This window comes from Megalops cyprinoides, chromosome 2 (genome assembly GCF_013368585.1).
Source record: "Megalops cyprinoides isolate fMegCyp1 chromosome 2, fMegCyp1.pri, whole genome shotgun sequence".
NCBI classification, from domain to species: domain Eukaryota; kingdom Metazoa; phylum Chordata; class Actinopteri; order Elopiformes; family Megalopidae; genus Megalops; species Megalops cyprinoides.
The window spans coordinates 7940894-7957070 of record NC_050584.1 but is presented as its reverse complement, the minus strand read 5'-3'; the positions used below and the strand labels follow the sequence as shown (position 1 = coordinate 7957070).

The 16177-nt window shown below is 39.8% G+C and overlaps 1 protein-coding gene across 1 annotated transcript; it reads right to left on the bottom strand.

Annotated features, from left to right (window-relative positions):
- Window positions 1-1497: 1497 nt before the first annotated feature.
- Window positions 1498-15262, bottom strand: LOC118795363 (uncharacterized protein C18orf63-like). The gene is made up of 13 exons (XM_036553804.1): window positions 15129-15262; window positions 14448-14526; window positions 12737-12793; window positions 12533-12558; window positions 8770-8813; window positions 8166-8242; window positions 7693-7802; window positions 7394-7490; window positions 6846-6943; window positions 5458-5629; window positions 3519-4055; window positions 2917-3000; window positions 1498-1620 (listed from the first exon to the last, which is right to left on the bottom strand). Exons 1-13 carry the CDS (start codon window positions 15260-15262, stop codon window positions 1498-1500), a joined length of 1638 nt encoding a protein of 545 aa, XP_036409697.1.
- Between the last annotated feature and the right edge of the window lie 915 nt (window positions 15263-16177).

Here is a 16177-nt window from a genome sequence, read left to right as displayed (position 1 = left end):
GCTGTAAATCAGTCAGCGGGACTTGCGGGTGACGTCTGGAGACTAAGAAGCGGCACGCTGTTAAACCCTTTAATAGGCAACAGTCTGCGCCTCGCCACCCCAAGCCGGCTTTGTGAATTCATTCCAATATATTTTCGTGATAACATTTTCAATGTTTAATAAACATTTTCAACTGTGCGAGCCCTTATGACAGAACGTGTACACATAAGATGTGTGCAAAACAAAGGGACATCCAACTGCATCTGCACAAACACAGAAGTCTCACCCGGCATCGTACTGGCCCTTTTACAGACCCTGCTGCTGTTTATGTAACGACTAAGAATAACACCAGAATACAAATATATACCCTGGGCTCCTCACTCGCTACCCCCTGTGTCAAATGGGAGACACAAGCAACTACTGCAAGCAACCGCAAATCCAGCTTACAACAGTAACACAGGCAGTGCTGTCATAAGCAGAATGCGCACCAGGGGTACTGCGTGTAGCTGAGCCTCTCAGGCTAATGAATAACAGTTACCCATAAGAACAAGAAAAAAAAAAAATTCAACACAAGAGTCTGGTTCACATTAAAAACTTTGATGCATGGCGCATTCTACCTCCAAGAATGCTAAATAGCCATGAGAGGAAAAAGAGATTCTTACCCTTGCAAGGACCTTGCATTTCAGATTCTTTCGGGTCATTAAGTTTTTCCCTACATAAACTGCAAGGAAAAAAAAAAAAAAATGAGCAATGTATCTCTTGCCTTTGAAAGATCGAAAGCTCTGCAGTTTGGCTGCTGCCATCTGCGATCAAAGATGCCATAACTCATTTACATTTCACTCAAATAGCTCTCATTTTACATTCAATTTAGTCAGGGGTATCATTAAAACTAGCTCTGACACCCACATAAGGGTATAAAACGTGCTTACGTCTCACTTTCACCGGCAGTTCTGCACAGTGGACGCAAAATTTACCTCTCCGAGAGGGACTCTGAGGAGAATTCCACTCACCCTGTTCTATAAATAATTCTTGCGCCATGATTCCTTTAAGTGGTGAGTAACAGAAACTTACAGTACTATTCACAATGCATAAAATTCAGTTGTGCTCTATAGTACAAATCATTTATCAAATACAAATTAAGTCATATATTTTAATGTAGCTACTTTACTCCAGGCAGTTTGACCGTAAAGATACTGAAAGACAAACAAATATTTCATTATTCTTTATTAAGATACAGAATAACAGTATTTAGTGCAACTCAAATTGTCAAATGAGATTGTAATAAAGCACACAAACAACAAAAGTGAAACAATCAAATAAAGCTGTATTCATAAAACTTCACAAAACTGCTGCACTGTATAAATTAAATGCAGTTCCGTTTACCTCAAGAGAACTGTTGCTTTAGTCTGAAGGTTTGGCACAAAGCAGCTCATTATACACAACAATAAACACTTAACATTTACCATTGGAATACATTACTCAACACCTCCTTCGTCAGATATAACTGACGTAGTCTGATTACAGTTCACTTAGGCACTGCATGACCTTTGTGACCAGCTCCTCCTTCTTGTCCTTCGAACGGACAGGGACGCCCCGCCTCTTCAGCCAGGCCTGCAGGGTTGCTGCATTGATCTTCAGCAACTGGATACAGGAGTGGAGGTGTAATCCATCAATCAATTGATCAGCTGCGTCAACGAATCAAAACTAATTCGTGCTCCTTTCGGTTTCCGTTTGTTTTAGGAGCTGCTAGCTTTCGCAAACCCGTGGCAAACTGATTACTGAACTGTCCTGAGATTTCAAACAACACCAAAATTGTTATGTTAGGCACACATTATAGTATTAGAAAACAAAGTGAATGGGTTCAGTCAGTGTTCTGTACTGAATTTCTGTAGAAAAGATAAGTGGACTTTATAGTGAACAATAAATGAACCAAGGGTGAAAGATTAAGTCACCTTGAGGTTAATGTCTGTTCTGACACCAGAAAGGTTGTGATGACCCAAAAGAATCTTAGAGGTAACCTAGGGGTCTTAGAGGTTACCTTGGAAGTAATTCATTTGATCATCTCTAAAATGGTACAGCAGCAGTTGCTCCTGACCTTGGCAGTCATTATTATATGGATATTATTTTCAGGACACTGTGTTATGGACAGGCAATCTGTCCATAGTTTTAATGAAACCATCGTTAAGAAGACATTGAGACAGTATGTTTTTGAAGCGGTTACTATATTGATGGCTTCTTGCACTAAGAAAGGTTGGTAGACGTTTATAAAGTTTACCTTAAATGGACTCATGAACAGTTTGATATGTTGCCCACACACGCCAAGTAATTTCAATGTTTCTTTTGACTCTTTAGTTTTATGGCTGTCGTGATCAGAGATCATTTTAACAGCGTCACTGTGCTCAATGCTTACGTGAGCGGTTCATAAATTGCTTTTTAAGTTGTTTTGACATAAACGTAAATCTGTCAGGGCTTGTTTTTATTTACTATCACAGAAATGATCCAGGGTGCCTCAATAAATCTTTTACCCACAAACACATTCCTGCCGTACAATAGATGTCATCAATAAATGCAGTGGGAAAACAAATTTATTTGCGCACCAGATTGTCCATCTGATATATTATGCCCTAAAGCATGGGTTGGGCATGTTGACCTTGAAGATCCAAAATGTACTGTTTTTTTTTTCCAAAACAAGATGATTTAGGAGAGATGATAACATAATGTCCAAGGATGGCCCCGCGAAGCTGTTTTTTTAAACACTGATGTTCAAGATAAGCACTGACTTATGAGTCACCCAACACATCAGCATCTAAGGGGACCTAAATCACATTCAGCATTGCACAAAGTGAACCATAAAGACCAATATTGCCAATATACAGTGTTGTGTATCACTACAACAACCCCCACTGAGAAGTGGCCTGGCAAAGCGAGTTCCAGTACCTGATTGCTTCGTGCATACTTCTCCACATCCACTTCCAGAGCATTGACCTTTGATTTCTTCAGTTTAGACTCAAACCAGTCTCCCTGAAAATAAACAAAAGTTTGACTCCATTAACAGTAGTTATAGAGAGTTGAGAGACGTCAAAATGGCATGAGATTGTAGAAATGGTTTATACTTACACAACACTAACGTAAATAAAGTGACCTTGTGGTATTTATTGCTTTATATACAAAGCCCAGCAGAGACAAGGCATTCTGCTTCCTTGCTAATAAAGGACATATTTTACTTGGCTTGTACGTTCTCTTGCATTTCTACTACATGTATGTTTTATATATACAAGTATATACACATATAGAAGAAATTACATCAAATGAAATGTTTCATAACAAATTCTAAATTATTTAAGGTAGAGCAGTTAATATTTATACAGTAGATAATAAATAAATACCGAGAATATATTTTTTTGAAACATCAATTAAAATTTTTCTAGGTGTAAAGTGAGCACGTAGTGAGACCCAGAGCATGACGATGTCCACCAGAAACAGAGTGATCGGTGGCACAGTATGACAGGAATCCCAGCGATCCCCATGTCCTAACTCACTCCTGCGCCGCTGGGCGTCTGTGAGGAGGTCTCTGGCCTGAGGGCCGTGGGCTGTGTGAGAGTCCCGCTGAGCCCCCACGCTCTCGCAGGGCGCTTGCTTCCCTCCTGTCGGCGTGGGGGATTCTCTGTTTTGGGCTGAGAGGCGGGGCGAGGTCGGGGCGTTGGATCGTGAGGCAGGCTCCGCAGGTGGGTCCGCTGCCTTTCCGCTAGCGTTTTGGTGATGCTGCCGCGTCGAGGGAGCGCCTTGCTTTTGAAAGAGGGCACGATCCTATGGAGCGTGGAGCCAGGGGTGGGGGAAGGCCTGCTTCTCTTCGTGGCATTAGCGAGGGGTGGCCCTGTGGCAGCCCCAGCAGGCTGGTCCGCCTCCCCTTCCCCGCTGTACTCACTGCCCCCGCTCGGCTCCACGGGCTGGCTGACACAGCGTTCCAGCACAGCCCCCCCCAGCGAGCGGTTCTGGGGGAAGCTGCGGGGCAGCTGCGTCAACACAGGCCTGCACACGGATTTGGCGGTCAGATTCACTGGCCTGTTACTGGAACCCTTACAACCACAATAATGGGTACAAGACAGGAATACACAACAATGTCAGGAGAAACACACAAAACCTCTTTTGGTGACAGGTCTGAAATAAGCAATACCAGAGTTTTACACAATTGCACATTTTCAGAGTAGACACTGATTCAATGAGCTATCGGGAGAATAAGAGAAACCAATTATTTATATAAAAAGCAGATGCCATCAACTCGCAACATTTGGCCGTCTGAATGAACAGATTACTTCTTCATGCAAAACATGCGTATCCTCGTCTTTTTCTTAATTTATGTTATCAAAGTCTGCAAAAGCAACATACAAGGATGAATGGCACAAAATTATTTTTAGACATCTGTGCAAGAGCTCAAGAGCAGAGGCAATTTATCGTTCAATCATATGGCACTTCATTTGTTGAATCTTCAAAACGTAGCTGTCCTCAAGATCCAATATAAATAAAATACTCTTCACTTTGGCAGAGTGCTTTCCCAGCTGTATACTGTAATAGATGGCAGGAAATGACCTAATGTAACGTCTAGGGTTGTTTCACTTGGAAATTCATTTCTGTTAACCAAGATTAGGGAGATAAATCACTTAAGTGTTTAAGAGGAGAACAGCCTGTATTCAGAAAGTTGGGAACTCTCTGAGAAATCCTCCAAAGCCACCCTGCTCATATGTCACACAGCCAAGAGGAGGGCGAAGCGCTCTTTCTCCACAAAAACAAAAGCATATGAGTATCTGCTCATTCATCTGCTAATTGTACAATAGCACAGCAGATTATGAGTCTACTGTTTAGCTGCCCTGTTTCATATGTTCTTGTGGAATGTCAACATTGTGATCTAGCAATGACATAATTATATAATATATAATAATATATGTAATATATAATATATATAATAATTATAAGGGTCTGAAATGCATAGCTGCAATACAAAAGTATCTGTTAATTTTACGATGAAAAAGTAGAATATGAAACTACTGTTTAGCTCTATTAGTGTTTACTCAGAGTTTGCAGATGGTGAACAACACATCTAATCTTCAACATTGACAGATATAACTACAGAATATAGATGGTGAATAACACATCTAATCTTCAACATTGACAGATATAACTACAGAATATAGATGGTGAATAACACATCTAATCTTCAACATTGACAGATATAACTACAGAATATAGATGGTGAATAACACATCTAATCTTCAACATTGACAGATATAACTACAGAATATATGGCTCCTTACTTTCAACCAAAGAACCAGATCATCCAAACAAGAATGTTTTCACTTGTTCCCTCACCTGATCGGACATAGTACAGTGCAGCCATCTCTGTGCGCCTTGGTTTTTTTGTACTTTACTTTACTGTGTGTGTGTGTGTGTGTCTGTGTGTGTGTGTGTGTGTGTGTGCTGTACCTGTGAGCCAGGGGTGATGAGGCTGACAGTTGAGTAGCAGGGCTTGCTGGTCATGCGGACAGGGAAGCCACAGACACTCTGGAGTGTCCCCTTCACATCTAAGAGGAAGGAACTTAGTGCCCCCTGCAGGTCAACTCTGTGAAAGCACTGAACAGGCTGAGTCCTGATGCAGCTCAGGGGATACCTAAACAGGGGTTAAGGACCTGAGATAGGGCTGTTATTTGAATCTGTAACATGTCTGTTCTTATAATCTATACAAGACATTTTTAGTGAATGACCAAATCAATCAACCTACTTATCTACCTATCCATCTATCATTCCCAGCTAGCTAGCCATCCAGAAATTAAGTAGGTATATCTTAGAATATGGTTCAAGGGGCGAGAAACCGTCAGGGGAAAACTGTCCTTCTAAATAACCTCAGTCATTTTTCTAATACATGATCAAACTTCCTCTTGCTATGTACATGCACCACTCCATCTAAACTTACATACAAATCGTAATTTAATCCACTCTGAGTCTGCAGAGTCTTTCTCATACAAACACATCTTAGTTCTTAGAGAGAAAATCAGCCCCTTAAGAGACCTCACAACATTTCTGCTCTTTCTCTCATAATGAAAACCACATTCTGAGGAGACTGACTGTGTTAGTCTGAAACTGTAGACTCTGGGCCACTCTCACTTTAGCCACTAGGTGTCCCTCCTCTATTTCACATACATCATCCACTCCCCATGAGTTATATTAATATCTTTGATCAAAAATTCTGGTTTCTTTTATTTCATTGGTCACTTCATGGGTGGATAAACAAGAAATTAACTAAAATATTGTACTGTTTTGCAAAAAGCACATTTTCTACTAGCAAAACTAGAAACTAGAACCCAGACCCAAGGATGCTGTACACTACTGGCAGTTACATGGACAGTGTGCTACTATGTATACAGGTGAAGTCAAAGTTTGCTTCTGGTGACACAATCAACACAATGTAATGACTGTAGAATGTGAACAGTTTTCATAACTTTGGTATAAGTTTTTCATTAAACATCACACACTGTATTCAAGTAAGGGTCACGTTCAAAATGCATCTAAACATCAAAAGGTCAATATGCATAATGAAAAAGCTGTTGGGGTTATTGGCCCATCCTGCACAACAATCCTTCACAATTACTCAGCAGTATAGTCAAAAATGCAAGTCATTTTAGATTTTTAGACCAAGTACTAGGGTAAGGATTTAGATTTTCTCTAATATGTGGACCCGGTCTCCATTACATTAGTGCGTGAAAAAGACAGAATTGCGCTTCCGCTGTTTTAGAAGGGCACTGCGCGGTGCTGTATCAGCAGCCTTTCTCCTAATCGAGAATCTGCCTCTCTGTGACGCCTGTATCAGCAGACACGCTAAAGGATATGTGAAGAGCCTCTCTCCCACGGGTCTGAAGTACACGCTGCAGTAGATCACATCCTGCTCCTCCAGCGGGGGGAGCCGGTACCCATACTGAAACACAGAGGGAGGCTGTGAAAAGTTCTCTGTTCTCCTCTTCCTTTGGTTTGAAGTCTTGATTGTTGGTGGGATCAGACGTCGGATTTGAACATTTCATCCAAAGCAGATGCCACCTTTCCCACCCTTAAGGTTTCGATAAACAATGACGACGCATCCATCTGATCTGTTAAGCAGCTGCCATCGGGGTACGCTGGAGTTTGTAGTGTAGACCGATTTACGCATTTATTGCAATTTATGGTTGAAAGACCTGAAATTTTGATACCCAATGAGGTCTTATAAATGCAGTGCATGTACGTTTGTGTTTAAAAAAGGAGAATAAAGTGTGTTTTACTGCCATGCTCAGGCATTTATTAGACTGACGCTGTCCCTGTCCCAGCGCAGAGTTATAACAGTGCCGTCACATCTATGTCTGTTACGGCTCTGCTGAATGTAAGCGTACTGTACCAGGCTGCTCCAATGCTTCTGCATGTCAGTGTAGGACTGGAAGGGGCACTCAGGGGACATCTGGTGACTGATGTTAATGATCTGACCCCTTTTCATACTGTGGACAGTGAAATGAAGTTAACTTTAAGCACATCAACAAAAAGAAAAGACACAGCGAGGTGTATATTTTCCTTTTACACAATATCAATGTCTTCACACTTCCCCTCCACACCCACACACTCACGACGCTTGACTTATGCACTGTAGCACCCAGAGCAATAATGATCGGTGGCTAGCGAGAGTGGTGTCAATGGGGGCACCTTGGCAGAATGTAGCACCAGTTAGTGGGCAACGAGAGGGTATTAATCACTGCATCCCTGTGACTGTAGAAGTTCCTCACAACATTCGGAGCCACGTCAAGGTCTTCCAGCTGACCAGAGACAAACACAGCCATCAATATCACAATCAGAGAGCAAGAACGTACTGTCAAATTAATTAATCAAGTTGCATGTTTTGTTTATGCCACGCAGCTTAGTCTCCTCTCTCGAATGGGGAGGACTGATGACGCATGTTTAATTTCTTTTTTACGTGTCATAACTGTGAAAGTCTGCATGGACATCATATGATAGATTTTTACAAAAAAAAACAAACAAACAAATGAATAGTGTCATTGCGTTTCATTTCAGTGAGGGAAGCAAATGACTTTCATAAGTTGATTAATTGTGGTGTAGCACAGTTTATCCCTGTAGGCAGGCCTGTATGTTCGGCGTGTGTGTGGTGCAGCCGTGCTCACCGTGGCTGGTGGCAGTCGGACAGTGCTGGCCTCCACACTGATACAAAGCTGGCTCTCGGTGACGCTCAGCTGCATCACTGTCACAGACACACATAATCTTGTATGAGCGCCGTGCACAGGGCCGCACTTACCGAAATAGCCACAAGCCATCATTTTAAGATTTAATTTTAGTGTGGAATTTGAGGTGGTCAGTTTCAGTGAATTTGATTGTGCCTGCTTTCACGATCCAAGAATCTCAAACAAAGTACACATTCAAACAGCCATCTTATCTTGATTTCTCTGTTTTGATTTGTACTTTGGTGCAATTGTGTCACTGGTGAATGTACTTTCAAATCAGTTTAACTACCAAACAAACAGGATAAGAAAATGCCCCAAATATGATATTGACCCACTAGTTTACATTAAAAACCTTTAATGTTAGGGTGATTCATTGTCTAATGTGCATCTCATCTGGGCTTGAAAATCTAAATCTCTTCCTTTTTATGATGTACATGTAAATGTAGCAACAGTAACACCCAACTACACAGGCAACATGGCATTAGTTTGAAATGTGCAGTATAATGAATTGACCTCTGTTACAAGCAAACAAACATTTCATACCCACCTACAGCATTAAGCTTCCCGGAGTCAGAAAGAAAGTCCATTCCTAAGAAAAAGCATCAAAAATTATTATGAAATTAGGCTTTTAACGTTCCTGGTAGAAGCAACTGTTCAATTACCTCCCAAGATGTAATGATTTAAGCCAGCATTTGTTTTAGTGCAAGTCAAAGGTCACATAATTCAGAATTCAAATTGAGTTTGCAGGCAGCCGCAAAGCTTTCAAATACGGCCTAATGATAGTGTTTAAGAATATGAAAGTATTGGTTAAATGAGTGAATGCTGATGAAATAAAAAGAATAATTTTGTTTAGAAATGTAATGTAATGTAAATTAAATTATACATATCTAGATATAACAGCAGTACCATATTGGGCGGGGCTGGGTTTGCCCATGGACCAATAACTGTGATAAGCAGACTGCACACATCTACCCTCCATCGCTGATGAGAATGACAAATATCACATGAAAGACATAATGCACCTGGCATACACTAACATGTAAAAACACACTTGGCAGCCACAATAGACATTACTTATAACCTTGATTAACAAAACGTATTTCACACACATCTAGATGCTGTAAAACAAAACATTAGCCAACTGAGCCTGATAAATCAACATTGTGAAAGGTTCATAAAAATCACGTCTTACAAACATAATAGGCATGGCTGTGTGTGGCAAGGGACCAAGAGCCACAAAAATAAGTGTGGGCAGATCCAGAGACCATAGCTGATATGTATACCAATTGTGAGATCAGTGAGTTAATGCTGTGAGATATTGCATTTCACTTACATGTTGAATAATGTGCATGTTGTTGCTTTGTACATGTAAACCACTCTGGATGTAAGCAGCTTTTATTTACCACCGTTCCATCAGAAATCCACCAGTGAATTGTTTCTAATGTACAGTGCATTCAGAAAGTATTAGACCCCTTCACTTTTTTTCACATTTTGTTATGTTGCAGCTAAAATTGTTTAAGTTCACTTTTTCCCCTCATCAGTCTACACTCAATACCCCATAATGACAAAGTGAACACAGGATTTTAGACATTTGTGCAAATTTATTAACAATAAAAAAGGTGAACGGAGATACAGAGTACAGAGATATCCTTAATGAAAACCTGCTCCAGAGCGGTCAGGACCTCAGACTGGGCCAAAGGTGGACATTCCAACAGGACAATGACCCTAAGCACACAGCCAAGACAATGCAGGAGTGGCTTATGGACAAGTCTGTGAATATCCCTGAGTGGCCCAGCCAGAGCCTGGACTTGAACCCAACTGAACATCTCTGGAGAAACCTGAAAATGGCTGTCCACCAACTGTCTCCATCCAACCTGACAGAGCGTGAGAGGATTTGCAGAGAAGAATGGCAGAAAATCCCCAAATCCAGTTGTGTAAAGCTTGTCGCATCATATCCAAGAAGACTTGAAGGCTGTAATCGCTGCCAAAGTGCTTCAACTAAGTACTGAGTTAAGGGTCTCAATACTTATGTCAATGTGATATTTCAGTTTTTTATTTTTAATACATTTTCAAAAATTTCTAAAATGACCATTTCTAAATAGTCATTATGGGGTATTGAGTGTAGATTGATGAGGGAAAAAAATGAATTTAAATGATTTTAGCATAAGGCTGCAACATAAAAGGTGAAAAAAGTAAAGGGGTCTGAATACTTTCTGATTGTACTGTATGAATCTCCTTGTGTGACATGCAGCCATGGAAAATAACAGTAAATGCCTCTTTTTATTTCCCTCAGGTCATTCGCATCCCAGGTTACGTGGTAAGTTGACCATTCCAAACAAAAGACCTCCACCATGGGGATGCAGCTGGGATTTCCAGAAGAGTCTTATACAGGCAGTTCGGCAAACCTCCACAGAACAAGTATTCATTACACAAATGAGAAAAAGAGTACAAAAATTATGGTCCAAGAAATTCCCTCATTTCTGAAGCTGAAGATTATTCTGGCCTTACATCTGTGTAAGATGCAGAAAATGAATGTGACAAATATTCATCTAAAGCTGTTTAAAGAAGCCTATATGGGCTTTAATGGATATTGATATCCATTATCTATTAGCCCTCACAAGATGGATTTAAAAAAACAACTCAACATGAGAAAATCATTGGCTTATCTGACTACAGCAATCATGCTTACACTCATTGCACTAACAATAGCTTATTCACAGAAATAGCAAAAGTTCTCCAGTATTACTGTTCATCATTTATAGTTAGTTGTGAGTTGGTTGTAGATATTTCTCATGTCAAAATATATGAAATGAAAAGCCACCCACAGTGTGACAAACTGATTATAAAAACTTCTATTGCTTCTATTACTTTTCTGGGCCTTCATTTCTAGCCAACTACTACTACATGGGCACTTTTAATCTGTAGGCAACAAAAATAGATACACAGCTCACATATACACACAACTAAACATAAGTATACCATTCAGACAGAAACTGTCAATTATCCAAAGGCCAAACAGACTGGCCATTCACAGTAATCCTAACTACCTCAAAATATCGTACTTGAAATCATTCTACCCTCCATTAGAGGTGGAGACAGGCTGAAATGTCTACTACAGTCTGAAACCTTTTGGATATTTCATTCAGGCTTCGGTGAACAGATTATTCCCCTATTGCCTATCCTTTATGGTAAAATGTTGTTTCATTTACTGATATCTCCCGATCATTTCAGACCCACCATATTTGCCCTTATTTCCATGTTTTTAAATGAATGTAGCAATGTTATGAATGGGGATAACTCCTTGTAGTGGAGAGGCACTCACAAATATAGGTTCTCACAACAGCCTGCACTGGTGCAGTACTCTAGTGTAATCGTAATATGTTTTTCCAATTTGATCCTGAGGCTATACAGAGGAAGTGTCTTTCAGGTTCCACGCTTCAACAGCCACAATGTGTCAGGTGAGCGTAGCTTTAATTTGTTCCTGCTCATTAAATAAAAACTCTTTTATATAATTTCCTGAGCGAGTGAGCGCCTTTTATTTAAAATTGACATTTTATAGAATTTCATATATGCCTTTTTAACAGCTTCACAGGAGGCAAACAAACATATTCCAAAGCATTCATTCATTTCCATCAAAGTGCTTATTTTGACTCAGTTCCCCTTCAGACTAATTGTACTTTCTAATTAGTGGTTGTGTTGAAACTACCAAGGCTCAGACGAAATTCAAAACATTAACATCATGCTTTTTATTGTTATTGATGTTTTTGAATGACAGTAAGTAAATGTAAATGAAAACAATGACAGTGTCTTCTGATCTTTTGTGGAAATTTGCAAATAATTACCAAACAGTTACAAAATCTTTCTCGTTATTAAAGCTATCAACTGAAGACCTAGCTGACTCATCTATAATGAGAGTGACGCATAAGATTCTTAATTCTTCCATCCAATGTTTAGTCACAAGCAAGACACCATCTCAACATTAATCACTCACACAGATACGAATAACAGGCCTGAGGCAAATCATGGTATTCCATCTGAAATGCTGTTAATGTACGCATATGCCGTAGACCTCTCTGTTAGCAGTTATAAGTCAACAGCATACAAAGGGCAAGGTTACATTTGTAATGTGATTATTTACACATTGGGTGGCTCAATATTTCCCTTTGGCCATTATTCCCACACTCTGTGAATTACGCCATAGTTCTGCCTGTAACATTCTCTTACCTGCAATTAGATACTCCCCAGCCTTGTTCCAGTTTGGAGCCAGTTTGGCAGTCAGAGAGTATGACAGACAGGCTTGCAGAGTTCTGGGAAGGACCCTCTGTGGAGCGCCCATCTGTGCAAACCCAGAGAGGGAAACAGCTGTGACGATCACCATTAGAAAGCTCTTGGTTCTTTGGTTGCATTACACATGAAAATAACCATAAGAACCATGCAGAATTCACGTTTTGTTTTCAACAGCAAGCTACCATTCATGTTTAAAGGTCTTTCTGCTATTCATCAAGTGAGCTTACCTGCAGACCATGTCTCTGTGCATAAGCTTGGATGATCCCACTCTTGAAAAAGTTTATCTAAGAGAGATGGTTTTCATACAGTTAACGTACCCATTTAAACACAGACAACATAAACAAGACTTAACGTCTGGCAATAAGCACCAGCCCCAAGGTGTCAGTAGAACTCCAGAATATGGAACACAGAATTATTAGGACATAGCGCAAACAGAAATTTCTTTTAAATTAATCAACTGTTATTGGCATTAAATTATCTGCTCACCCTTTGGTTGCATACATTACTGAGGAGTGAATATAATAAGAGAGAGATGAAGAGAACCGAGGTCGACATGTTCATGGAAGATGTGCAAAGTCGGGGTCGCTTTCATCGCAACTGAATCACTTGCATGCAAAAACACATGGTTATCAGGTATTCATTATCAGGTATCAGATGATTTATCACAAGGGTGACTATGCTCTCATGCACTATGCAAGGTCCTTCTTGGACTGACAGAAGTGTGTCCTTGGGAGAAAAAATGATGAAACTTGGTTAAATAAAACAGAGACAGAACTTTTAATGTACAAAATAGAGAGTCTGCCATCTTGGCTGCTAGACAGCCTTCATTTGAAAACTGATATAACCAGTCCAAACACAACTTTCTATCACTTTAAAATGCCTCAACATGCACAAAACCCAATAGTGCTGAAAAACAAAGACAACAATTCTGAGAAGAATGAGAAAATCTGTTAACAAAGGTTTGCTTGTATCATGGTTGCCCCTTGTTGTCCCATGGTGGCTGTGGTCAGCTTGGCAAACACTTTCTTTGTTTTCAGTGTCTTTGGTTTCAGTGGCTTTTATCCAGAAAATAACACAGAATTTCTGGAATGTGCACCAACTATTTCAGTTTAATTGTGACATGACTCTATTCCAGTGATTTGTTGTCTTAAGAAAAGACACACATCCAGCAATAGCTGTGTTTATAATACAATCGAGCCAAAATAATTAAAATGTAACAATGAGGAATGCTTCTGAAATATAGATGGACAGTGGCTTCAGAAAGTATTCAGACTCCTTCACTTTTTACCCACTTTGTTATAGTGTTATAGACTTACTCTAAAATGGATTAAATGTATTCTTTTGGCCATCAATCTACACACAATGACCCATAATGACAAAGCAAAAACGTGCTAATCATGTCCAATCAATTCAATTTGCCACAGATGAACTCCAATCAAGTTCTAAAGACATCTCAAGGATAATCAAAGCAAACAGGATGTGCCTGAGCTCAATATGAAATGCCATAGCAAAGGGTCTGAAACTGAGTATTTATGTAAATGAGATATTTCAGTTTTTGATTTTTAATTATTTTGCAAAAATTCCTAAGAAGATTTCACTTCGTCATCATGGGTTATTGTGTGCAGACTGACAGCCAAAAGAATACATTTAATCCAGTTTAGATAAAGTCTATAACACAAGAATGCAAAAACTGAAGCCACTGCAGATTGAAATCATTGAAAAAACTCATACAGCTACAAGTTCAACTAAGTGAACAAAATACTTTTGAGTTCCCTTTTATTTTAATGTCATTATTATCACAACTCACATCCATCTGGAAATACATGAGATGGTCAGGTCAACCATTTTGGTCAGTTACAGCATTGATTAACAAAAACTGCAATTCAGTAAATGTTAAGTACGCCAGTTTACAAAAGGAGGGTACACTAGCATACTTACAGCCATTATGACTGTCATCTCCCCGAATGAACCGAAAGCAGGTGAGGCAACTATGTCTGGATACAGGAATAACATCTCTCTGTGAAAATAACAACATAATGTTACAGTGAGACTTTATTTACTTAGCAGTTTATCTTTGTACTGAACATGTATGTGTATGTCTATATTGGCCTTGGAATTTCCAAAAAAGATTTAAATAAGAATCTGTATAGTGAACCCAAGAGAAGTCTTTTATTTAGACATAGCAGTCACACACAAAGACCTTCCAGCATTTTTAGTTTTCGTTTTTTATTTTCCCATGAATACAAGTAAACATAACCTGCAGAGAGATCAGCAGGGGGGTGGCAGTGTAGCATAGTGGTTAAGGAGCAGGACTTGTACCCGAAAGGTTGCCGGTTCAATCCCTGCTGGGACACTGCTGCTGTACCCTTGGGCAAGGTACTTAACCCACAATTGCCTCAGTAAATATCCAGCTGTATAAATGGATAACATTGTAAAGAACTGTAACCTATGTAAGCCGCTTTGGATAAAAGCGTCTGCTAAATGAATAAATGTAAATGTAATCAGCACTGTCAACCAGCAACCGCCTATTTATTAGCACAAAAACAATTAAGCGCTTCCATTCCTGTTGCGATTTTCTTTATGGAGTAGCTGAGTGTCTGCCGCCCCAGGGCCCCTCACCTGCATGTTTTCAGCTGCGTATCCCTGATTTGCCCATCGTCTTGGTCACAGAGCAGAGACAGAGTGACGGAGCACAGTCTTCTCAGGTCTGGCAGGCTGAGGAAGAACAGGCTCTGCTCTCTACTCTGGTTCATCCTCAACAATCTTTCTGTTACACTGCAAGAAATCTCTTTTCAAGTCAAAATATCTCTTTACACTTAATATAAGACACAGTCACCAAACAAGCAAAATTTCCTTGAGCTACAAGGACTTGTTTTTAGACGGTGCATCTTGAATATCTGTGTATTTCCACTAGTTCCATTGGCAGATTTGTTCACTTATTACTAGCAAAAAACACCTTGTATTAATTATTTTATTTCTTATTTTTGAAGGGCTTTTTTTGCAGTGTAGCAGTAAATGACAAGACAGGTGCGCTGAGGAAGCCTTATTCAAACCATTCAGATGTTATACATTAAAACGAGAAAATCGCATCGCGTAATTATTCCCCAATCGTGTCGCTCTTTCCAAATTACTTGCCATTCTAAAGTGACTGTAACCAGGCACAAACATGCTAATATCGCTAAAATGGCTGCCAGGGAAAGTCCCAATTAATCTGATCAAGGCCTGCACAAGTAGAAATACAGATATACATCAGCTTGTATGGCTCCATCCATTTGAAGCAATTTTGGTATTTATGAAGGAGCACGGTGGCTACAATGAAAATGAGCTCAAAATCAAATCAACTGAAATCAAATTACTGTACAGTCACTAACATTGTGACTTCAAATTTGTGCCTACACCTTGATTACAATCCAGCTCAGGAGTCCAAGTCACTTTCTAACCATCTTCCTCTTCTTCAGGACGCCCCTGACAAAACAGCACCCACGCAGATATTTTGTATTACTTACTGAAAGGTTAACTGCTCTCTAATGGACTACTTAAAATGAATATGAACGAATGCAGTTTTTGAGTATATTCAGAGCGACAGCGAACGATGAGTTAACCTCTTACCGATGATGCCCTTTTCCATCCCAACGTCATCATAAAACCTATTTCAGATACGAAGTATT